Source organism: Acomys russatus, chromosome 7 (assembly GCF_903995435.1).
Source record: "Acomys russatus chromosome 7, mAcoRus1.1, whole genome shotgun sequence".
In the NCBI taxonomy this organism is placed as follows: Eukaryota; Metazoa; Chordata; class Mammalia; order Rodentia; family Muridae; genus Acomys; species Acomys russatus.
This window is the reverse complement of record NC_067143.1, coordinates 59,813,184-59,839,084: the sequence shown is the minus strand read 5'-3', so window position 1 is coordinate 59,839,084 and position 25,901 is coordinate 59,813,184. Positions and strand designations below refer to the sequence as shown.

Below are 25,901 nucleotides of genomic sequence, written 5' to 3'. Positions count from 1 at the left end.
TTTTTATACTTTTATGATAATATGTCTTATTTGCATAATAACAAGCATGTTTATATCTACAGAATTTTATTGTTTCAGTTCTGGAACCCCAACAGTGTGTGTCACCTTTTAGTTAACAGTACACATCTTGGGAAGTGAAGTCTATGCTGTTGGATTAATCATGCTGTTCATTTGTCACTGGCTCTTGTTTTGTTTTGTGTGGAATTTTGTTGTTGTTTCTTTTTGTTTTGTTTTTCCTGAGACACGGTTTCTCTGTGTGTCCCTGGCTAAACTGGTACTTGCTCTGTAGATCAGGTTGGCCTTGAACTCCGAGACCCACCTGCCTCTGTCTCCCAAGTGTTGGGATTAAAGTCGGATGCCACCATGCCCTGCGTTCTTTCAACATATAGGTTCATGGCCTTAGAATTGCTATGTATTGGTGTTAGACACTACATCAGCTTCAGCCCGCCAGTCTTCCTAGTTCTCAGATGACAGCACACCTGAGCTAGCTAATCTCCCCCTAGAAAGGACTAAATCTGCTGTTCCGGGCAACCACTAGCACTAGCTGCACTGTTGACATGACAGCCACACAAGACTGACCCTCTTGAGCCACTGATACTTGTACAGCTGACGGCATCAAATGAGTGCTTGCTACTCAGCGCTGCCCTTGGGAAGCTTCGTTCTGTTGTCTTTAGCACTTTGTTGACTAATTCTCTGTGTGTTCATATTCAGAGCTTCAAGGTAGAGTTTGCTTTAAACTGTGAGTTTGTTCCTGTTGAATTCCATGAAATCCGACAAGTGAAAGCCAGTTTTAAAAAGCTGATGAGGGCGTGTATCCCGAGCACCATCCCTACAGACTCAGAAGTGACCTTCCTGAAGGCCCTGGGAGATTCTGAGTGGTTCCCACAGGTAACGTCAGGGAAAAGTTGTATAACCCAGAGAACACCGCAAGCGGCCTGTGTTTTCTTCCCTCTCCTCCCCATTCTCCTTTGTCATGTCCTCTCTGTAAAGGCCTTTCAGTTCCAAGAAACAGTAGGGCCTAAGTGTGAGGAGGGCAATTCTTCATCTCCTGGGTCTCTCTGTGTGACTGAGAGTGCAGTGTGTCATGCAGAGACTTTTCTGATGTGCAAGAAAGTCGATCAGGTGTCTTCATGGATGTTCTGTGCTGTTGTGAGGTCTGCTGGGATCCAGGACAGAAGGCGACTTCTGCATGACTCCACACACTTTCCCGCTGACTCGCTCACCTCTTACTTACTTCCGCCATTTCTGTTACTAGATTTTATATTCACCCACACACCAGCCATCCTTCAAACCTACCTAAGGTCTGCAAACGCTAGATACCCATCATCATTTAGCCAAGTTACCCTGAAGATATTTCTAATTGAATTTTTATTGAGAAATTAAGGGAAACTTAGTTTGCCAACATACATATGCCTACATTTCTTCCAAACCACAGAAAGAAAGGTATTTATGACTTGCACTTTGTAAGCAGAAGTGCCAATTTGGCAGAGAGCAGCATCTCTACAGTGTAATCTTCTGCTGTGCTGTGCTCATGGCCCCCGCACTGTGGGAAGCTCTAGTGCCTCTGATGTCTAGTGTCAGTTTTTCTCAAGCACCTAGCTGCTCCTCCGGGCACTGAAGAGGAAAGCCGAGGCTCCATGTACACCAACAGAGCTCTGAGTTACAGCTCCGGCTCCCCCAGCTCCCTTCCTACTCTGTCAAGGAAGACGGTTATTTCTCATAGTCAGTGGAGTAAATAAATGGTAAAGACACCGAGAAATGGTGTCAGTACCCGGGGCAGGAGGAAAGAAGCTCCAGCTCAGGTCCAGCTTGATTTCTCAGTGTTTTGTAATCAGAGACATTAGTGTTTTCAACAGGATTTAACTACTGAGATGGCTCAGTAGTGAAAAACATATCCTTTTCTTACAGACCCTCGCATGCCTTTGGTATGACTTACAGCTGCCTATGAATCCAACTTCAGGGGTTCAGACGCCTTTGTCCTCCACAGGCACCTGCATGCATGTGGCAGATACACAGCACATAAATGTAGTTACAAACAATAAAATAATCTTTTGCAAAAATAGAGAGATGGCTCAGCAGTTAAAAACACTACTCTTTTTTTTTCCTTATAATTTATTCAGATTACATCCAGATTGTTATCCCCTCACTTGTTTCTTCCTGTTCCCCCTCCCATTTTCACCCTATTCCCCTCCCCTAAACCTGAGACAGAGGGGGGCTCCTCCCCAACCATATGATCACAGCCTTTCAGGTCTCATCCAGATAGCCTGTTTCCCCTTCCTCTGAGTGCCACCGGGCCTCCCCATCAAGGGCAAGTGGACAAATAGGGGGCACCAGAGTTCACGTCAGAGGCAGTCCCCATTCTACCCACAACCGAGGAGAATGTGCTGTCCATTGGCTAGATCTGAACAGGGGGTCTAGGTTTACTTCGTGCATTGTCCTTGGTTGGTACAGCAGTTTGTGCAGCCCCCGCCCCCCGCCCCTGGTCCAGATTTGCCAGCCTTGATGGTCTTTTTTCTGAGGCTCCTGAACCCTCTGAGTCCTTCTAGAGTACTCAGATTTGATTCCCAGCATCCACATCGTGGCTCAGTACTACCTGTAACTGTAGTTACAGAGGATTCAATGCCGCTTTCTGACATTCACAGGTTCACACACACATACACACATGTGGTGTACATACATATTACTTAAGCATACACATCACACACACACATACATTTTTAATAAATCTTTAAAATATGCTGATATTTAACTTGATTTAGCTAGAACTTTAAGTATTTAATGTAATATGTGGTTCTTTCATGGAAGTGCCTCATCTCATCTTGTTTGATTATCCAAGATTGATAGTAAATCTTTCTTCCGCTTCTGATTAATTAGCAGTTACAGGTCCTGCAGCATTTGTGAGCTTTATACATAGAGGATGCTATTAATGTCATTGGAAGTAACTGGCCAATGTATTAAAATACGTAATTGTGAACCATTCAGGACACAAGAGAAGGTTGTAAGAATATCACTGTCAAGCTGTTCCTTGAAAATAGGAATGTTTAGGGAAGGAAGAAAGCATTAATAATATGAATGCATAGTAAACAAAATAATAAAGAAGTAACAGTATGGGGCTGGAGAGACAGCTCAGTGGCTAAGAGCACGGGCTGCTCTTTCAGAGTACCTGAGTTCAAATCCCAGCACCCACATGGCAGCTTACAACCATTTATAGTTCAAGGTATCCAACACCTTCTTGTGGCCTCCATGGCTATAAGGCATTCAAGTGGTACACAGACATAAATGCAGAAAAAAGTCCCCATACACATAAAACAAAATAGATAATAAAAAACAGATATAACCAGTAGCCTCACTAGCCACAGCTCTTGCTTAGGGCTGACTGAAACATGAAAAATGGGACTCTGACCCTGGCCTCCTAACTTCTGTTATTATTTGCATCTCTCAATTATGTGAAAAGTAGTTAGGGAAACTGTCAGCCCCTCAGTGCCCATGACGTGGATTCATTGACGCTAATAAATAAGAAACATATTTCCGCACTGGTCTTATATCTCCACTCTGAAAAATGTAATTCAGAAACTACTGTTTTACCTTGAGAATTGTGCTGTTTCTAAGATTATAAAGTACTTTGAAAAAAAACACAAAATGTTACAACAAACACTGTAAATCTAAAATTAGAGGCGCTTGTGCATAGGCCTAACAGCCTGAGTTTAACCCCTGATTCCACAAGGTAACAAGAACCAACTCCCAGTAATTGTCCTCTGACCTCCATACACGTGCCACAGAACACACGTGCCACAGAACACATGTGCCACGGAACACACGTGCCACAGAACATACATGCTTGCCCTTACACAACACATACATAAAAATAAATAAGTAAATGAGTAGTTCTTACTTTCATTATATATTATGCAAAATTTAGTAAGTCTAACATTCCAAAACTGGGGGAGAAAAAGACAAATAAGTTCTTACTCTAATTATAGCCATCTTGCCTCTCTCAGCTTCACAGGGTACTACAGCTGGCTGTGGTTGTGTCAGAAGTACTTGAGAGTGGGTCTTCAGTTTTGGTGTGTTTAGAAGAAGGCTGGGACATCACTACACAAGTAAGCTGTTTCACATGTTTTTCGATATTTTATATTTGTATTTCAATGTAGTTTTTACCTTTGGGATTATTTTATATGGCTACTATGTTTATGGACAGAGAAAGTTCCCTGCTAACCAGCCCCTGGCAAGCCCTCAGGCAGCACTGCCCCTTTATAGCCTAGATCAGGGGTCAGCCTGCGACATCCTTAGGTATACCATATAAGCTTGCAGCTAGAGCCTTTGAGCAGCCGTACACAACAGAGACCAGCCTTCCTGCCCTTCCTGCGTCCTGTCTCCAGCTCTCTGTAAGCCTGTGGCTACTCCAGAATGAAAAAGAAAGTGTCTGTGAGTGTCAACAAGATGAAGACATTAACCTGCCGCTGCCAAAGAGCAGAGCAGATGTGAACTGATTGCTTAGTATCATAGTCAACAAACTAGCCAGGTAAGGATTAAAATCGTAATTCTCTGAAAGAAAGTGTGTAGCCAAAGTAAATTTGGGTTTTGATTTTACTGGAAAGTATTTAAAATTTATTTGATTGGCCATCTTGCAGTAGCTAGTAACATATTTGCTGCTCATGTAACTTTGCTTGTAAATTAGCAATCATCACAAGAAAGTGCCAAAGAACTTTTTTAGGTCTAAAATTAATGAGGTGTCCATCCTCCTCATGCCCTAGGTGACATCCCTGGTGCAGTTACTCAGTGATCCCTTCTACAGGACAATTGAAGGCTTCCGGATGTTGGTCGAAAAAGAGTGGCTCTCCTTTGGTCATAAATTCAGCCAGCGCAGCAGCTTAGCCCTCAGCTCTCAGGGCAGCGGTTTTGCTCCTGTTTTCTTGCAGTTCTTAGACTGTGTGCACCAGGTAAGCCTTTTCCCTTGAGAGATAAATAGGGCCCAGCCAGGCAGGCTGATGAGACTGAGAGCAGTGCTTAGTCCAATGAAATAACCAAGCTACAGCTGAGACAGAGGCAATGCTGTGTGTGTAACCCATTAATGCAGCAAGGGAAAGGAGTGTACATAGTCCCAGCTCTCCCGTGTTCCTAGGCATGGCAAACAGCTCCCCTTGCTGGGTCCTGGCTCAGGGTTGAGATCAAAAACAGGGTGGTACTAACCTTTCATCAGAAGGCAATGTTGGCTAGAAAAAAGTGGCGCTGATACCTGCAGCCTTGTTTCATCTGCATCATCACCCTGAATAGATGAAGGTTCTTACATGGCAAAAATGGCAGTGAGCCTCTGAAATTCCTTCTGGGAGGAAAGATGGAGACAGCTTCAGGGTTAAAAATGGGTCTGAAGAGACCAAATGATTGGCATATGATATTTGTTTTCTGTTTTTGTTCTGTTAATCATTTGCTTTTTAAAGTAATACCTTTATTGAACTATCATTTATGTATAATACAGTTCACATATTTTAAATGTAGTTTCATTTTTTAGGGTTTTCACAGTTATAAGACTATTACCACTTCTGTAGCTTGTTTTATCACCCAGCACACACTCAGTCCCCCTGCCCTGCCATTCACATGCGCATTGGGGGGTGGGGGGCTGTACCTGTGATGTCTCTCTTCTCTTTTGGGGAAAAAGCACTGTTCAGTGGTCTTAGCACGCCTGTGAAGCAGCCTGTGGAGCACTGGGAACAGGGAAGAGCTTGCACGCTGAAACTCTTTGCACGAAACAGCGTATGTGCTTTCTGCTTGAGTGTTAGCCTTTATATTTGTATTTCTTTTGGCAACTAGATGAAGGAGGTGTTTGGGGACAGTTTTGCTTGCCTGAAGTCAGGGGAGAAAAGCAACTCTCTTAGCTCTCATCTAGGTAGGTTTGCAGATTGGGAGCTGCTTTGTATCCTAATTTCAATGGTTGTGACTCATGTGTATCATGACTAAAGCTTATCAAACTGCTTACACTGGAGAATTTAAAGAAACTTTATATACTGTTTACTTAAATCTGAAAATAAATGTAACATCTCACTACATTGGAATTCCAGAAAAAAGAAACAGCAGCAGTCTTTCAGGAAAGACCTGTAAATCTGGTAGCCAGACTGTGCTGGGGAGTTTGACTGTCAATAGCGTTAGGGCAAAAAGTGGACCCACAGACACTCCAGTTCAGGAGACACACTGTTACTTTTTCATGCTATTTTCAATCCAGTCTCTTCACTAATAGTAAAGGTGTGTACTAAGGGCATATCTGTATTCCAGCTGGATCACACAGACCTAGGTCTTTTAATGTGATCCCTTGCCAGAACAGCCATGTTACTAGATTAAAATTTCTCTACATATTGGTTTTGTGACTACATTCTCCTGCTCTCCCTATTCCTCTTTGGGGTTAATGTTTTGGTTTTTTTACCTACCTTTAAAAATTCTTAACTAGCCAGGCATAGTGATGCCCCATCTGTATGCCAGCTCTCAGAAAGGAGAGGCAGGAAGATACCTGCAAGTTATTCCAGTCCAGCCTGGTTTACATAGCAAGTTCCAGGCCAGGAACAGCTACATAGTGAAACTGTAACCTTAAGAGAGGAGAAAAAATCCATTATTTTCTTTAGTGGGGGACTATTTTAGATTATAAGTTTGAAGCTGAATTTATCTTAAGGTAAATACACTGTTAAATGTATTAAAACTGTGTTTAATCTTACCAAATTCTATATAGCTAATGATGACAGTAAGAATGTCATTCATAATCAATGAATATATAAAACATACTTTCCTCACAGATGGGCACATCATTGAATCCCACATACAATGGTCCTTTCTTAGAATGAAGTTCTTTTGTTGGTGACAAGGCATAAGGGTGCAGCCTGTAGGAGTCCTCATGTAGTCTTTGAGTTCCTTAAATGACCTCCATTGACTCATAGGGAATGACACAATTAGGAGGTGTGGCCTTGTTGGAGGAAGTGTGGCCTTGTTGGATTAAGTGCATCACTGGGGGTAGGCTTTGAGGTCTTAAATGCTCAGGCCAGGTCTAGTACAATTGTCTGTTCTTGTTGCCTGTCGATCAAGATGTAGCACTCTCAGCTCCTTCTCCACCACCATGTCTGCTGACACACTGCCATGACAGTTGGAGTGATCTGAATAGATTTTGCCCCCCATAGACATATGTTTGAATGCTTGGCCCATAGGAAGTGGCACTATTAGTAAGTGTGGCCTTGTTGGAGTAGGTGTGCCCTTATTAGAGGAAGTGTGTCACTATGGGGGCAGGCTTTGAGGTCTCCTGTGCTCACGCTCTGCCCAGTGTGAAAATTCAGTCTCCTGCTGCCTTCAGATCAGGGTGTAGAACTCCTCTTCTCCAGCACATCTGCTTGGATGCTGCTATGCTTCCTACTCTGATGATAATGACTAAACCTCTAAACTGTAAGTCGTGGTCAGTGTCTCTTCACAGCAATAAACCCTAACTAAGACAATTAGTTTAATATAAACTACAATGAGGTATAAATCATATGCCTGCTGGCTTTAGATAAATTGTAATAAATTTTCAAAATATGGTTACTAAAGCAACCTGGCATAAAAGTTTAACTTCTCATATCTGTTTTTATAAATAGGTAAAAACCAAATGTATGAGCTACTTGGCCCCAAAAGAAAACAGAGTTGACTTTTTTGTTTGTTGGGTTTTGGTTTTTGGTTTTTGAGACAGGGCTGCTCTGTGTGGCTCTGGCTGTCCTGGAACTTGCTCTGCAGACCAGGCTAGCCTTGAACTCACAGAGATCCACTACCTTTGGTGAGATTAAAGATGTTTGCCACCACTGCCTGGCCAGAGTCAACTTTTAATGAAAGCTCATGACCAATATAAAGTAACATTCAGGATCTAAAGACTGGAGTACTGTATCAGTCCTAGCTGTGTTATGTCAAAAATCTTAAGTGAAGCAAAATTTAATTTGCCTGAACCTGCCTTTGACATAATACCTCATGCATACTCACCTGAGTGTAGACAAGCCATGGCGAAGGGCACTTGTGACCTTAACTGTGTTACGTTAGGGACTTGACTGTGATAGGTATCCGCTTAAATGAAGTAAATCCTTTTCTCTCACAGAGGTATTGGCTATCATTTGTAAACAGAGGGTGGGGGTGAAGAGATGGCTCAGCGGTCAAGAGCATTGGTTACTCTTCTAGAGGATCCAGGTCCAGTTCCAGCACCTACATGGAAGTTCACGACTCCAGTTCCAGGGGATCTGACACCTCACACATACACACACAAAGGCAAAAACATCAATGCACATTTTAAAACATCATTTTAAAATTAACAAAAAAATATTTATTTATTATTTATACAGTATTCTGCCTTCATGTGAGCCAGCAGGCCAGAAGAGGGCACCAGATCTCATTGTAGATGGTTATGAACCACCATGTGGCTGGGAATTGAAATCAGGACTTTTGGAAGAACAGCCAGTGCTCTTAACCCCTGAGCCATCTCTCCAGCCTCCAAAAATGTTTTTTTTTTTTTTTTTTAAGAAAACAGAGAAATCTAAGGAGTCTGTAGTTAACAAATACTGCTTTTGACTCTTGCTGACTTAATTATAAGGTAGTGCTTCATCATTTCCTACCCACTGCCTTCTTTAAATGCCTTTCAAGTGAATAGTAGGGTTTTATATGCCCTAACTTTTACCAAATAATTTTAATTAGTGCTGTCTTCAGATTCTTGAGGACACAAAACAGAGACAGACCCAAAAACACTACAAAAATAAGTTCAGAATTTCATAGCTACAAGCAAACCTTCTCCGGGTAGAATGTGCTCTCTGTTCATTTAACTATTTATAACACAGTGAATACAAAAGGCAACTCATGGACATGTGCCCAGATATGTCTATTAGCACCAACAAAGTTACAAAGAAAACAGATGAAGCACCATTCTTAAATTAGAAATTCCTCATCATATAAAAAGCCATTGTTTATGCCAGTATACCCAGGTGTCAGATGAAGAGTGAGTGCTAGATCACTTGTTTCATAATAGCAACATCTGCAGACTGTTTTTTAAACTTCTAGTAGTAATTGGCCTAACTGAAATGATATTATGACAGGATGCTTCCTTTCCTTGAAATAATTGAGCCAACTCTTTCAAAAGGAAAATATATCCAAAACATAAAAATGAAATTTTTGCCTATAATTTATTTTTAAAGCACAATACTAGTGCCAGGAAAATGGCCCAGAGGATAAAGGTGCGTCCCATGCAGCCTAAGAACTGTCTTTGGTCCCAAGAACCGTGTGGTACGAGAGCGCCCAGTCCTGTCCATCGTTCTCTCATCTGCACAAGCACAGCACAAGCGAGCCTGTGCTGTGGGAGCCCACCAGAGACAACCACTCACACAAGACTTCATAGCCTAATGAAAGTATTTATTTCAGCTAGCTGGACTACACTTAAGCATTCAGGACCCAAGTGTACCCCGAGCATTTAGAGCAAGGCATTTTTATAAGGCAAAAAACATATCCTAGCATCTCAGTTAGCAGCTGCAGGGGGAGATTTTGTGCAAACAAGCAGTTTAACAGAAGTTAAAAATAAGCAGCTAGCTGGAGAGGGGAGTTTGCACCAGCAGGAAGTTTAATAGAAGCTAAGTTAAGTTAGGTAGGGCATCTTGACCTCAGATTCCTATAATATTTTTGGGTAACTTTCCATGGGATTCTCCACCAATGAGATCAAATTCTAATCAAACCTAAAATGGTCTCATCAAGAATACAAGATAGAGGAACTTCTGCAGTGTCTTGTCCTGTCACACTTGGACAAACTAAACACTAAATAGATAAATGTCTAAAATAAATAAATAGATAAAAACACCATAGTACCAAAGGGGAAAATATACATTTTTATATGTTCCACTTTGAGAACTTAACAGTGCTGTGCCTTCACAGTTTATCCACACCGTGAGTTGGCTCACTGTAGCCTGATGTGGTGACATTCCTCTTCACAGGTACTTACGCCAACACTGTGAAGGTCCTAAGCCAAACGTGAAAGCTATTTCCTCCTCTAAGACCAGTTCTTTCCTTGTGACCTCACACAGGATCAGTCCAGCTGCCCCAAGACACTGGTTACTCTAAAAGTCATGCATGTATATTAGTAAAATAGCTGTGACGGACGGCTGCATGGTAGGTTCAAGAATGGTTCCTACGTAAATCAAATAGTTTTAAACCAAACCAGTTTTCCATTGTCTTTTAATTTCATGAGTGTTATAGCTTTATATGAAGGTCTGGCACAGTACAAAGTACACAGTTAGTCCTTCCTAAATCTTACTTTGTGAAGTCACAAGTTAATTGTCTTATTGATCATTAGTGAGTCTTGGCCATACCCATAGGTCTCACATAGTTCTACTGCATATAGCACTCTAGTTTGATATATATATTGAGACAGGGTGTTTTTGTCTCTCTGTGTAGCCCTGGCTGTCCTGGACTCACTCTGTAGACCAGGCTGAGGTTACACGTGTGCACCACCACACCAGGCTAGTTTGATATCTTTTAACACCTGAAAGCAGAATCCAGGTTTATTGGGGCATATTCCCAAGGTGCTGATATTGTCTATGATTTGAGTTATAGATTTTTTTATGGATCTTTTTATGTTTTACAAAGAACTTACTAGAACATGGCCAAAAAAATAAGACTATAAATTATATTTCTCTAAATTCCATTTCAGACTCAATTCTTACTTATAAGTGAAGCTTGTGGGTTTTACTCCAGATAGAAAGTAAAACTAAAATGCCTACAGTTCAGTCTCCTTAAACTCTGCACTTTGAATCTTTGGCAATATAAATACAAGGTAATTGTTGAAAGAGAATTTAGATGATACCTAGGAGAAACCTACAGGAGTCAGTAGAATTAGCTTACTGACTGATATGGCTATCATTCCAAATACTGCAGGGTTAAGTTGTTGAATGCACACTTGCTTTAACACCCTGAGAATCTTGTGATCAATGTTGATGAAGCCCAAAGGTGCTCTGCAAGAGCAGTAAAATTGATGAAGCCCTGCGTAGGCTGACCACAGGGAAAAGAAGGGGTGGGGATTGATTACCCACATTAGAAATGAACAGCACCATAGTTTATGCCAGGGACCACCAATATACGTACATCTCTGGCTCAGTCGCTTCATTCTCAGTAGTTTCCAAGGGAAATGAAAGCCTCAGGCCACGCGCACACTTGCAGCCTCTTCATAACAGCTGTGTGTGCAGTAGCCAAGACCGCGGGGAACCTCCACATTTACCAGCCGGGGAACGAGTGAGTTGTGGTGTATGGATCAAGTATAATACTGTCTGTAGTAAAGGACAGAACAGACAACTAAGCAGCACTGAGCACTCTCAGTACTTGGTATCGTAAGGCAGACGAATTCCATCCTTACAGATGAGTGAAAGAAGACACGCTCTGTCCTTAGAAAGCACTGCTACCTGCAGCTTCATCTGTAGTGACGAGGAGCAGTCAGTGGTTTCTTAGGGAGTTTTTGAAATTCTAGTCCTAAGCATATTAAATATTAGGTTAGGAAAGACTTTACACAAGTGTATGTGTGAAGCAGGTGGGATCTAAAGAAAATAGTCATTGAGAGAAGTGTAAAAATGTCCTTTGAACAGTTTTGTGGACTGGATTCCCTAGTAGAGGCCTGAACCTTTCTTCCTGTTGAAATGGTGCCCTGGGATGGCTTGTGCCTACTGAATGTTTGCTGCCATGTTTGCTGAAGTAGTGCTTGTAGCCTCCTCCGTCTGAGCATACAGCAGCCTCTGCCTCCCCAAGACTTAGTAGGTGCCAGGTCCCTTCTTCATCTTGCTTTTCCTCTTCACTTTCTGGCTACCCCACTGTGAGTCACCAGCTGTCAGTACACTGGTTCCAATCCGGAATTTTGAACCAAAACGCTTTATATGGCATCAGAAGACGGGTCAGGGAGGAAGCCTGAAGTCTGAACACTCCTTGAGGAAAGAGCTAGAAGAGCTGGGCTCAGAGGTGTAACTCAATGGTACAGTGCCTGCGTGCTATGTTGAGAGCCTTGCATTCAACCCCCAGCACCACCAGAAGAAGAAACAAAGGTCAAGCATGGCAATGTGCGCCTTTATTCCCACACGTGAGCACCAGCAGCAGGTGGATCTCTGAGTTTGAAACCAGCCTGCTCTACAGAGTGACTAGGGCAGCCAGAGCTACAAAGTGAGACCCTGTCTCCTCAACTGAAAAGGGGCGGGCGGGGCGGGGGCACAAGCGTTTGAATGAGAATTGCAGTATTAGGACAGAGTAGGCAGACACCTAACAAAGCAAGAGGGGAAGGGTTTTTTTTTTTTTTTTTTTTTCCGAGACAGGGTTTCTCTGTGTAGCCTTGGCCATCCTGGACTCACTTTGTAGACCAGGCTGGCCTCGAACTCACAGCGATCCGCCTGCCTCTGCCTCCCGAGTGCTGGGATTAAAGGTGTGCGCCACCACGCCTGGCATTATTTTGTTTTTTGTTTTTGTTTTTCCCATTACAGAAATGGAAGAAAGTATTACTAAATTTAATGCCACTTTTTCATTTTTTAAAGACAAGGTCTCAGGCTGGAGAGAGGGTTCAGTGGTTAAGATAACGTACTGCTCTTCCTGAGGACCTCGGTTCAGTTCCCAGCACCCACATCAGGTGGCCTGAAACTGCCTCTAACCCAGCTCCAGGGTGATCACACACCTCTGTCCTCTGTAGGCACTTAGCATTTGTGTGTATAGACCCTCACACACATAGATAATAAAATTTTATTATAGAAATAAATTTAAAAAAAAAAAGACAAGGTCTCACTATGTAGCCCTGGCTAGCCTGGAACTCCAAGAGATCCATCTGCCTCTGCCTCCTGAGTGCTGGGATTAAAGGTATGCGCCACTACACCAGGCCAGAGGAACTTATTTTTATGTCTAGTGATAATGCTATAAAATAATGTCAATCTGACTTGAGCTTTATTTAACTATCACTGTAAACAATTCTTAGTCCTTTTTTTTTTCTTTTTTTTGAGTAATTTTTTAAAGATGTATTTATTATGTGTACAATGTTCTGCCTGCATATACACATGGAGGCCAGAAGAGGGCACCAGATCTCGTTGTAGATGGTTGTGAGCCACCATGTGGTTGCTGGGAATCGAACTCAGACCTTTGGAAGAGCAGCCAGTGTTCTTAACCTCTGAGTCATGTCTCCAGCCCCCTAATTTATTTTTAAAGAGTGTTTTTGGTAGTTTCATACATGAACGCTGCATCTACATCACTGTCGCCCACTAGTTCCTACCTTGTCTCCTTCTCCCAAATTCATGATCTCTTATTTTTACATGTATGTATAGCTTACTGTGTCCCTTTAGCTCTGCTTATATATACACATATCCATGGCTGACCCCTTGGGATTGGACAGCCTGTGTAGACGCTCATCCCTGGAGGAGATTGACTCTCTCTCAGCAGCCATTGGCCACCTGTAGCTCTTCATCTAGGAGTCGCCCTCTGGGGAACGTCCCGTCTGCAGTGGTTTGTCATGCTGGTCCTGTTCAAGCAACCGTTGTCATGTGCATTTTCTCTGTCATGTGTAGAGAACACTACCTAACATAAGGCAGTCCCGGCCTCTGGCTCTTACCTACCCCCTCTTCCTCCAATTTCCCCAACTCAGACTTCTGTAAGTACAGTTCGTTCTCTCTCTCTCTCTCTCTCTCTCTCTCTCTCTCTCTCTCTCTCTCTCTCTCTCTCTCTCTCTCTCTCTCTCTCTCTCTCTCTGTGTGTGTGTGTGTGTGTGTGTGTCACACTGTTCTACTACACAAAATTGTTAATTTATTTTTGTCAATTTTTTGGCACAATATAATGTTGTGAATGGAGCCAAACAATACAGTATTTAAATTGAGCCTAAAAGTTCCTGTTGCTGCTGCTGCTGACCTAACCCTCCTCACGTGTAAACTGTAATAAGGCAAGTAAGAAGCCCTACTCTACTGTCATAGTAGGTATTCAGAAACCTGCCCTGCTGTCTCTGTGGGGCTGGAGGGCCAAGCATTTGTCAGATGACTAACCAGAGGTCTCCTGCACGTTTCAGGTAAGCGCTCAGTGGCGTGGCTTTTGCTTTTCTGTCGACTCTTACTCTTTCTTCATGTGTATATTTCAGGTTCACAACCAGTATCCAAGTGAGTTTGAATTCAATCTCTATTACCTAAAGTTCTTGGCTTTCCATTATGTGTCTAATCGCTTTAAAACATTTCTCCTGGATTCAGACTATGAAAGACTAGAACATGGTATGTATTTATATGCCCCTGTTCTCTTTTGTTGGCTTTGCATGTTTTTAGTGGAAACCTCAATGATGTAACTGATCCCAAGTAAAACTTCGAGTGTAGAGTGATCTGAGTAACTGCCCAGTTCCAGGGCGATGTGTCTCTCAGCTGTTAGTTCCAGCAAGTGCTCATTCTTGTCCTACTTTTGTAAAGGTAAAAATGCTTACTGTCTGACACATTCAAGTACTAGCACTGTGGAAGAGACATGTTTAATTCAGAATATTTTCTTTGTTGTCCACTCTGACAGAAAGGGACCTGCCCATGGTGGCAGTTCATGTAAAAGGCTCCAAACCAAACAGATACTAAAGTTAAATTCTAGCACCACTGCTTCCTGGCTGTACATTAGGAGAGTAAGGGCCCTCTCTGAGCCTCAGTCTCCTCATCTGTAAGATGGGGACAGTGATAAGGTACAGTAGGGCCATAGCAACCACAGGAGGGAGCAGTGAGTTTCTTGGCACAGGTGCGAGCATGTAATAAGCACTTGAGGAACTGTAGGCATCACTGTCATTATTATAGGTTCTAATGGCTATAATGTTTGTGTAAAAAAAAAAAAGTAGATTCTGAAAAACTATGAAAGCATTTCCTGGGAGATTGTTAGGAAATATGAATGACAATTTTTGTTAAGACAAATTTAAAAGACAAAACAAAACAGCCAGCACGTGTTCTAGGCAGCTTGGTTGGAAGAATGCTTTTCTACTATGCACAAAGCCCTGGGTACAATGCGTATTCACATAAACTGAGCATGGTGCTACATGCCGGTAATTCTAGAACTCAGGAGGTGGGGAATTAAAATAAAACAAAGTTGGTATTTCCGGTACATCATATGTAACAAGAATATTTAGAAAGAAAACCCTTCATAATTAAAGCTTTACTAGTGATCTCCAAGGGCATGTTGTTGAACTTGTCTGCTGTAGTTCACTTTGGGTGAAGGAAGGGAACACTGGCCAGACATTTCCATCCTAGACTTCTGTCAGACCTTCTATCACAGTCAGAAACAGTCTCTTAGGCAGCATGTAATGGGAAGGCAATAAATAGCTGGTGACAGCTGCCAACCGGGTGTGACGGGGTCACTGAGTGTTGTCATCATGTGCATAGCATATATGGCTGTCAGTGAAGTACAGAGCTGGTCAGAAAACTTCCTGTACCCCACTCATATGTGGCCAAAGCCCAAGATTCCTGCTGTGCCAGATGACATCTCTAGTTATAGAAACACCAGAATCTGGTGCAAGGCTTCTGTGACTTGACTAGAATTAACTGAGGACATCCAGGCAGCACCTCCAGCCAGTTGAATCAGAACTTGAAGGTGGTTCCAGGCAGCAAGCCTCCAAGTGATTCTACCATGTTGGCAAGGCTGAGTGCTCCACTGACCCACTGGAGTAGCATCAGACTAAGTTAGAAAATGAGGTCATGGGTGAACAGCTTCATCCCCCAGCCTCAGCTTCCTTGCCTGGAAACTGGCCAAGGCTCTCTGTTCTATCTATGAGCTTAAAAAAGATTAAACATATAAACATAAAAGGAGCCAGGTTAAGAAAATGTTTTACCAAACATGTCGACAGGTTCCTGTGATTGGTTGAAAGTGAAATTATTTTCATCCTGCATCTTACACATTTTTCACGAATCACCTAATGTGTTTAGAATGTCATTAGCAAAGGGCCTTCTGTCCAAGCCCTGCTCAAGACCCAAGGGGTCCCCACCATCAAAGAAGCCTGGCTCATAAATAAGTCAGTCCAGTCTGGGTTGCCTAGACTGTCACTGCTGCGTGAACACCCAGCTATGCAGCCTACTCGGTGAAACAGTTACCAGCAGCTGCAGCGCATCCTCTGCCACCAAGGTCAGCAGCTAGAGAGCAGGACTCAGCCACTGCCCATGTAGTCATCAGTCCTAACTCAAGGCTTCATCAGAAAAGTCAGCACTGTGAGCTCTCCACTGTCTTGGCAGAATCCCAGGGCATTGCTGCTATAGGACTCCATAGTAATGTCTGATGTGCAGATACTGTTTAAACTGTTCCCTGTGTTTGTACATTACTCAGTCATGTCCCCTGTCATCAGGCGGCACAGAACGAAGAGGGAGGAGTGTGTCCTGAGAAGCACAGGCTACTTCTCCTGTGTAAAGTATAACACTGCCTCCGGGTGCTTCTTCCCTAGTGAAGTGACGTACATCTCAGGCGCAACCCCAGAGATCCTCACACAGTTCCTCTGAACTGAGACATGGGCATTGGAATTTTTCTGAACCTTGGATTTTTTTTTTTTTTTAATGTGACTGAGGTTGAGAACCCCTGAGCAGGACCCTGCAGTTAAGAGATAAGGAGGGAAGAGCAAAGTAGAAAGGAGACAGTCATCAGCCTTGGGGCCCACGGGTCACAGGGTTTTGTATAGCCTAGGGCCGGAAGCAGTCTCTCACAGTAAAAAGTTAACTCTTAACAAGATCACTTCATGCAAAACAGAGTTGCACTGCCTTTCCAGAAATTGCTCCTTCCTCATCCTGGCATAGTTATATTACCCACCCCCCATTAAAAATACAGAATAGCTTGCCAGGCATGGTGGCACACGCCTTTGATCCCAGCACTCAGGAGGCAGAGGCAGGCAGAGCTCTTCAGTTCGAGGCCAGCCTGGTCTACAAAACAAGTTCCAGGACAGCCAGGGCCACACAGAGAAGCCCTGTCTGGTGGGGGAAAGGGGTGATAAGAGTCTAAGAACAGTCACACCCGCTGTCATCCAGAGTCTCTGTGGCTGTCATTTGTAATACAAGTCAATGTTTAAGCAAGAAAATGCTTTAAATTGCTTTATAATAAACAAGTTTTTTAAAGAAGCATAAAATTATGTTTTTAACTAAGTCTTGTCAGTTGACTAAGTCCATTTTCTCTGAAGAAGTAAGTACCCAGTCTCCGCTCCTCTGTGGCTACAAATCCAGGAGCAGGGTGCAAGGGGGAGAGCCCCAGTGTCCCAGGCTTCATTTCTGCTTGCCTAGCTTGTCCCTGGTTTTTGTTGGCAGTTAGCTTTTAAGATTTCTGCACATTTATTGCCTCTTTCGGGGTTGTAAGAAATATTTTACTTTGTCTTCTCCATGCTTCATACTTTTAGACAAAATTTCAATTTCTTTCCATTTTGATGGATTTTTTTTCATTTACAGGAACTTTATTTGATGATAAAGGTGATAAGCATGCCAAGAAAGGAGTTTGTATCTGGGAGTGTATTGACAAGATGCACAAGCGGAGCCCCGTTTTCTTCAATTACTTATATTCACCTGTGGAAGTGGAGGTGGGGAGAAAAAGCCATTTGTGTCTTTTATGACTGTTTTGTATAAAAGTTTCCCTTTAGTATTTAGTAAACCTGAGGAAGGGCCATGAGGGAAGCCCAGCCCAGAGGACAGCATAGCTAAGGGGGCATCAGGGCGTGGTCACATGTATCTGCATGACCTAGGCTCAGACGTGCAACAGTCAGGTAGGTTTAACTGCCTAGAGCAGGTGCTGGAAACTCAGATGTCTGAAAAGAATACTTGCTGTTTTAACAGCCAAGCCACCTCTCCAACCCATAATTTCATCTTTCAATTACTCCTGGGGCTCAATGTGGTGGCACATGCCTCTGATCCTGGAGCAGGAGGATCACATGCTTGGGGCTAGCCTCTTCTACATTGTGAAGTCTAGGCCAGCCTGAGCTGCATAGCAAGACTGTCTCAGAAACATCACCAAAGTTATTACTGGATGGGAACCGTCTTGTGCCATACATAAGATAACTGGGGGCCAAGCATTTACAGCTCTATCTGACCTTCCTCCAATGAGACCTTCACCAAGAAACCAAACGCTCATTTTTAGGTGGCCTCTCCTCATCCAGTCCTTGCTCTGGGTACCTCCACAGTCCCGGCCTAAACTTAAGCCACTCACCAGCCTACTTCCCCAGTCAGCCTGCTATGCCACTGCATGTGTACCAAGGCCAAGAGGAACCAAGGAGCTGCTTGGCAAGGGATGAGCAGAGTTTTCTTCGTGGCCTAGCATGTACACAAATGTCCATGCAAGGCCGGGTTGAGATGAGGAAGGGGTTAAGCCAAGGCCTGTAAGCTGCAGGCCCAGCGCCCCCTGGGCCACTGCTTCCTAATATGGAATTATAGGAACACAAGAACCTTTTGTTTGAACCTGACCTTCCAAATCATTAGGTTACATTTGTTGGGGAAGGAGGGTTGTTAATGTTTTATTCAATGATTTATCTTGATGTATAAGTTTTAAATATTTAGATGAGTTTATACACTTGCCCTACACTCTGAAAATGTAAGGGACTGCCAGGTAGTGAGTACCAAGTCTTCGGAGTTGAGATGAAATTACATTCCAATGTTTTCTTTAAATAGGCCCTGAAGCCTAACGTAACTGTCTCCAGCCTCAAGAAGTGGGATTACTACACAGAGGAGACGCTGTCTGCAGGCCCGTCATACGACTGGGTGATGCTGGCCCCCAAGCATCTTCCCTCTGAGGAGTCAGAAGGGGCTGGAGGACCTGGGCCCCAGAGCCAGAGGAGAACAGTGTGGCCATGCTACGATGACATCCGCTGCAGCCAGCCAGATGCCCTCACCAGACTTTTCAGTGTAAGTCAGCCATGTGCAGACACACCTACGAGTCCTTTGGGTCCCAGGAGGACAGCATAGACTGGCTTACGTTCTTGCATCTGTAATGGCTCCCTTACTCCAGGCTGTGTCCTAGTTAGCATTCTGAATCTGAAGAATCCAGCCTGGATCCCATGCAGCAGTGGCCACTATGCTTAACTGTGGGCAAAGGTACCCATAAAAGTGACTTTGCGGCACCACAAGGAAGCTGCTGAGAAAAAGGAACAGTCCTTTCCAGCTGCCTCCCAGCAGCATTAGCTGCCGAGGCTGCTTGAGCTGGGTCTAGTCAATAGCTCTTATGGGTGCTTTACTTTCCTTGGTTAGAAATGTGGATCGCTGATGGCCTGATGGGACACCTTGTGCAAGGAACATTCTGGAGTGAAGCCGTCCTGGCAGTAGCCACCCAGGAACAGCTTTGTGTTGTAATGTGGGTCAGACAGTTCCTGAAGAGTCCTCTGATTTCAGGCCAGGAAGAATATGCTGCAGTGATGGCTGTCTTGTATCCTGTCAGAGGGAAATCATTTTCAAGAGCATCTCTTGGTTCATTCTTTGCGCATCTGGTTTGAGTCACCAAAGTTGTGGGGCACCTCTATTAAGAAAAACTTAACTGCCTCAGTCATTAGGGATGGGACATGGGCCCGCAGTTGGCTTTAGCTTTGGTCATCAGATTTCCCACAGGCTGTCTCAGAGGGAAGGTGTCTGGGACACATACTACATTTCTATTTAAGCCAATCTGTTGAAAAATTCCTGCAGAGTCCTAATAAATTGTCAAATCCAGCTATCCACTATCCATGCTGCACATCTGCCCCCAGTTCAAAGGAAACCTGCACCTCTGGGCACATCCTGACACCCATAAAGTACTGGTCGGTCAAAACTGTCATTTCAACTTCTTTGCAGGAAATTGAAAAATTGGAGCATAAATTGAACCAAACTCCTGAGAAATGGCACCAGCTATGGGAAAAAGTAACCATGGACCTTAAGGAAGAGCCAAGAACAGACCATGTGAGTTGGCAAAGGCCTCTGGCATTGGAGGGTGCTAGGTCAGATGGAGCCCACAACCCACAGCGCAACCGTGCTTGTGGCCAGCGAAAATGGTAGAAAGAGGGGTCATGCCCTGGGGGTCCAGATGACCAGATGCTTCCTGAATGTCTCATTCCCCACAGTGACATAATGCATATGTTCCAGGCACTGAGTCCAGAGGAAATCACTGGTTTCTCTATCTCAGTTCCACTGTGGTCTCTGTGGACCTACCACAAGGAACATGGAATGCCAAGCCCGTGGTTGCTCCAGAGAAACAGGCAAAGACAAACTCTTCTGGGCTGGAGAGATGGCTCAGAGGTTAAGAGCACTGTCTGTTCTTCCAAAGGTCCTAAGTTCAATTCCCAGCAACCACATGGCGGCTCACAGCCATCTATAATAAAATCTGGTGCCCTCTTCTAGTGTGCAGGCACACATGTGGGCAGCACATTAAGTAAATAATAAATACATCTTTAAAAAAAAAAAAAAAGACAAACTCTTCTAAGATGATAATATGCTACTTTCTGTTTCCTGCACTTCCTTTTCTGTTTGCTTCCTTTTTCTTGTATCCCATTTCCTTTTTCTGCTATTAGAAACATCAAGTACACGTGTCCAAAGGACTGAGCCCTATGCCATCCACAGTGAGAGTGGTTTGTATCTCATGCCCAAGGGGGAAGGCAGAGACTACAGTTACCATGTGGCAGGGCCACCACTCACAGTTACCATGTGGCAGGGCCACCGCTCACAGTTACCATGTGGCAGGGCCACCGCTCACAGTTACCATGTGGCAGGGCCACCGCTCACAGTTACCATGTGGCAGGGCCACCGCTCACAGTTACCATGTGGCAGGGCCACCGCTCACAGTTACCATGTGGCAGGGCCACCGCTCACAGTTACCATGTGGCAGGGCCACCACTCACAGTTACCATGTGGCAGGGCCACCACTCAAATCCACAGCACCCTGACTCCCAGCCCAGCACAGGGAAGTGAGGACACGCGAGTGTCCTGAAGAACATTCAGGAAGGAGAGAGCAAGAGGAGTGGAGTGACAAGAAGACCTTGCCAAAAGGCCCCCCAGCTAACCTTCACCCGGCTAGCTGTGCAGAATCTGTGGCGTAAGGCAGCAGCATCCATTGTCCTAGAAAAAATATGTTGTTTCTAGACTTTTTATTATGAAAGTAGGATGGATTTATTTTCAAAATAACAGTACACAGGAGGTTATCAAAAGGCGAAAATTACCTACAATGCATAAATAAGAAATAAGAGATTGGCCGTATGTGGTACGTCAGGACCGGCCGTCTGTGTGGCCTGCCAGGCCCTCATTTGCATCACTTGGTAGCTGCCTAGGACTCCATCAGAAAGAAATAACAGTTGTTTTTCTAACCAGTCCTCAAACAATGAATATTTAGGTGGTTTCTACTTCTCATTACAAAAAAAAAAAACAGAAATAAATGTCTTTGTACATGTGTTGGCTCACTAGTCAGTTTTTATCCCGAGATACATCTGTATAAATGAAGTTACCAGGTCAGTCTCTTAAAGCCACTGGGAAACTCTCTCCTATTCTCTTTTTCAGTCCCTAAGACACGCGCCAGGGTCCCCAGGAATTGCGTCTACCAACATGCATTCCTGTCAGAAGAGGCCTGGACTGCACCCACAGGACCGCAGCACCAGCGAGGACCCGAATGCCACCATCGCCCCATCCAATGGTGTAGAGCACAGGGCAGCCACACTTTACAGCCAGTACACATCCAAGAACGAAGAGAACAGGTGACATGGCTGCATCCTTGCAGAATTAGCCTAAGCAAACCCTGTGCAAAACAGCCTCTTCAGACCTAAAATGAGTTTGCTTCGTTCTATGGTTTTGTTTTTCTTAAATGCTTCATTTACATGGTTTTGGGTGGCGAGGATCCATATATGAGAGAATATGGTACACATCACAAATCCTACTCGTCTTCACTAAAGAAAAGGAACTTACATAAACTCGGAGTGCCAAGGGCATGCAAGTGTCTCTCACAGCATCTTCAGACTTCTGTTTCCAGCTTTTTCCCCCTCAGTGTTACAGCATTCCTAGCAAAGCAGAAAGCATGGAAACCAAGAATTCCTAACCGGGGGAGTGTGATCACCCACCCACCCACCCACCCCCAGAATGAGTCAGCCTCTCCTCAAAGGGCTAGGGACAGAACTCCAGGGAAGAGCTTGGGCTAAGGAGACAGAGCCCTGCCAAGCAAGAGGCAGCATGTTCATCTTTGTAATAAAAGTCAGAATAAACTGTTTCCTTGGTCTTTCTTCTAGATCCTTTGAAGGGACACTGTACAAAAGAGGGGCATTGCTGAAGGGCTGGAAACCCCGCTGGTTTGTCTTGGATGTAACAAAACATCAGGTAAGTCCTGAAGAAACTACCGTGTCTAAGCTCATCTCAGTCCCTGCATCCATGCGCTCCCCACACACAGCCAGCTCACCTAGGCTTCATCTAGGCAGATCACACCTCTTCCAAGACCCAGAATGCCCCTGAGCCCTGGTAGTAATCTTTGTAAGGAAATTCTAAAGCAGCCTCTACCTGGAGCATAGCTCAGGCGGGACAGTCGAGCCCAGCATGGTTAAAGCGCTAGAACTCTTTATAATGCACAAATGTCTTACCTGGAAGCATCTGGGAGCTTCATCCTGTTGCATGCATACATGACCTAGTGTGTGCCCCCTCCCCTCCGGGGTACTGCTATCCTTCACCCTTGCTGCAGAAAACATCCATCTGTGACTAGTTTACTCAGTGTTTCTTGTACCCCCCTCCTCACTGCACTGGTTATTAAGCAGGGGACTGCTATTCCTCAAAGACAGGAGCACTGAGGAGATGTGCACACCGAGTCCCGGGACCCACAGCAGGCTGGATTAGACCTTCCTTACGGACTCTTGTCATGCTCTACTCGGGCCCTAGCTGCTCTTTGCTCCTGTAATCTCAAGGGACTCTTATCCAAACCCTTCATGAGCAAGAGTAGCGAAGCCTGTGTTTCAGGCTGACTTGCTTGTGGCCAGATGCCGAAAATCAGATGGCCCTGCACGGTGCTGACAGCGCTCCGGTAGAAGAGCGCCAGCAGCAAGACTGGTCTGGGGCCGCCTCTTCTTTTGGTTCAAGTGCTTTCTTGGTTTTTGTTTGTTGATCCTTATGAAGACTATTGAGAGTTTCAAATATACAAACAGAAGCCCTTTTTCCGAGCTGCATTTTAAAATAGCATTCTCCCTGAAATCATAGAACCGTCACTGTGTAGAAAAGTTCCATTAAACCACTAAATATAACAGGAAAAATTATGACCTTACTATAATTTAAAGTTATATCAAATTATACTTGTATTCTTACCAGCCTTCTAGATTTCTTTAGCATGGAAGGTAGATGATTATTCCATTTAGTCTGTGCCTGGGGCTGGGGAGAGAGGCGGGAACCACAGTGATGGAAACGCCAGTCACATTCTGCCATGCACACTGCAATCCAGACCAGGCCAAGAAGGCTTTCATCAGCAAGCTCTTTAGCTTTTAAAATGCTTCATCATTTCTTCATATTCCAAAGTAATGCACAGTTATTGTGCCAAATGTGAATGTCTCATAAAGCCCTAACAGTCCGAGAGCCGGGCAGCTGGGAGCTGTCTGTGATGTCCTCGGCGCCATCTTAGACTTTGCCCTGCTGCATGCAGCTTGCTGCTCAGCTTGAACCCTCCTCATCTGCTGTCCATCTTGTTGCCATGCTGTCACTTAGTGAGCTGACAGACGCAGCAGCAAAGGAGGCTACAGCATTTCCTGTCCCTGTGGGGAGGTGGAGCTGGAGAGGTGGTCCCACAGACACAAACAGTCTCCATTGTAGCCAACATCACTAAATCATTTCTGACAGGTTAGGCTTCTGACGGGTTTTGTTCCCAGGAACAGCATATGGGAGTCCTCACTGCCTCGCTGGCCATTGCCAGACACTGTAGGATTTCTCAGTCTAGATAAAGAGGGGACTCCTGCAGTCTCACTGGTTGGGAAGGCTGGGGAGATCCCTGGTGTCTGTAGCTCAGTCGTGTTTCTTGTGTGGTTTGCCCATTGAGATCACACGAGGCAGCCAGTGTTGTCGATGCTGAAGTAGTCTTCCATGCATGCTCAGCACCAGCAAGCGAGGTGCAGAGAGAAGTGATCAGATGTAGTTCGGGAAGCATGTCATTTTTCTTTCCTGTCTCCCATCTGTCTTTTTTTGGTCCTAGCTACGATACTATGATTCGGGGGAAGACACAAGCTGTAAAGGCCACATTGATCTGGCTGAAGTAGAAATGGTTGTCCCTGCTGGCCCCAGCATGGGAGCTCCAAAGTATACAAGTGACAAGGCTTTCTTTGATGTAAGTTTCTCTTCCCTGTTCTGTTGCACATCTCTCCATCACCTCCAGACAGGGCCACAGAGGAATTGGCAGTCATTAAGAGGGAGTGGCAAACTAATCCCCGTGACTTTCCTTTTCATGCTGCCCCAGAACCTCTGTCCCCTCCTCTGCCTTTGCTCCAGCACTGTCACTGCCCTCAGTCGCTTTGGAGTGAGAAAGGGAAAGTCAGGTAGGGAGGTCAAGGGGAAGGAAGAGCAAACACAAGGAAAGCTGACATCTTCCTGGAGTTGCCTTTGATGAAGGGGGAAGGACCAGCTGGTCCCTCTGGCCTCTCTCAAACAGGACCAAAGCAAGAACAGTGAGAAAGGTCTCAAGGTAACTGTGCTACCCCCTCTTTTCAGGCAGGATCATACAGAAACCCAGAGCCAGGGAACACCACCAAAGCCTGTTAGAGGGATAGATAATGTGACTTCCCACTTTATGACACTGGTTTCATTCTAAGGGCTAGAGTCAGGACCTAGATAAGTCATCTGTTTGCATGGCCCTTATAATACCCCAAGGCCCACCTCCTGATGCTAGAACAGGCAGTATGTCTCTCTGGGATGGGATTGGTTTGCCATTCACCCAAAACCATAAAACAGTGCTGCTTTACATCTGCTCCTCTGTCATTTGGTTCTGTAGCTCAAGACCAGCAAGCGTGTCTATAACTTCTGTGCCCAGGATGGGCAGAGTGCCCAGCAGTGGATGGACAGGATTCAGAGCTGCATCTCTGATGCCTGATGCCCATGATTGGCCAAGCACAAGAGGCAGAAGAGCTCAGATGCCAGACGGGGCGCATGATGGTCACCCAGGGCCTGAAGTGATTGCCTTGTCACACAGGTCTCGGTAGGAACCCTGGCCCTCTCCCTGCAGAACTCCAACAGGATTTAAGTGGCTGGGGATCAGAGAGCGCCTCTAACCCTGCTGTGTCATCTCCTTGACAGGGAGGGGCCACCACCTGGGCCTCAGCGAAGGTCCTTCTTGTTCTTCAAGGGCACAACTTACTTTGGGAACTTTTGACAACAAAAATCTAAATCCTCCAAAGGTCATCTGACATCCCAAATACATTTCCCATCAGACACACCTACTTTTGCTGCCTGACCTTTGAGATGCTCAGTTTTCTAGTGCTGCCAAAAGGTGCTCTCATGGTCGCTACCCTGGAGCTTCACAGCAGGAGACGTCAGCACTCAGGGGCAGGCAAAGAGGGGTTGCACAGGATTATTCCGATACAAAAAGCAACAGTGGCACAGTAAGACCTGGTCCAGTGCAGGGGAACACTGCTTCAAACCACCGGCTTCAGAGAATAGTGTCTGAGCCCTGCGGGCGCTCCTGTTCCTTGGCAGCTTTCCGTGAAGTAGCAAGCAGGAACAGAATGTGCGGCCCCACACAACAGTGGCACTGAACTAACAAGGAGCAAGTTGGACAGCCAGAGGCCAGCTGCTCAGCAGCACACACATGGGACAAGGCCAGATAACCAGACAGCACTGCTTGTAAGAACTGTTCTTACAGTCTCTTAATTACAATAACCTTGTTTTCTTTAGCCTAAAACTCAAGGATGCTATTCATCTATGGTGAATCTGAGCAGCCACTGCTGCCACTGAGCCCCTAGCGGCTTGATCAGTGTGTTTTGAAATGTTAATATGTTAAATACC

The 25,901-nt window shown here is 44.7% G+C and overlaps 1 protein-coding gene across 1 annotated transcript in view; it reads left to right on the top strand.

Moving 5' to 3' along the window:
* Positions 1–25,193, top strand: part of Sbf2 (SET binding factor 2) — a 319,337-nt gene extending 294,144 nt beyond the window's left edge. The window contains exons 32-42 of the mRNA XM_051149227.1: positions 712–888; positions 3,999–4,100; positions 4,755–4,940; positions 14,108–14,234; positions 17,400–17,527; positions 18,609–18,842; positions 19,758–19,862; positions 21,450–21,643; positions 22,169–22,256; positions 24,100–24,231; positions 24,892–25,193. Of these exons, the coding sequence (XP_051005184.1) occupies positions 712–888; positions 3,999–4,100; positions 4,755–4,940; positions 14,108–14,234; positions 17,400–17,527; positions 18,609–18,842; positions 19,758–19,862; positions 21,450–21,643; positions 22,169–22,256; positions 24,100–24,231; positions 24,892–24,990 (1,572 nt within the window). The 3' untranslated portion in view covers positions 24,991–25,193. The remainder of the gene's footprint in view (positions 1–711; positions 889–3,998; positions 4,101–4,754; positions 4,941–14,107; positions 14,235–17,399; positions 17,528–18,608; positions 18,843–19,757; positions 19,863–21,449; positions 21,644–22,168; positions 22,257–24,099; positions 24,232–24,891) is intronic.
* The last annotated feature ends 708 nt before the right edge of the window (positions 25,194–25,901 follow it).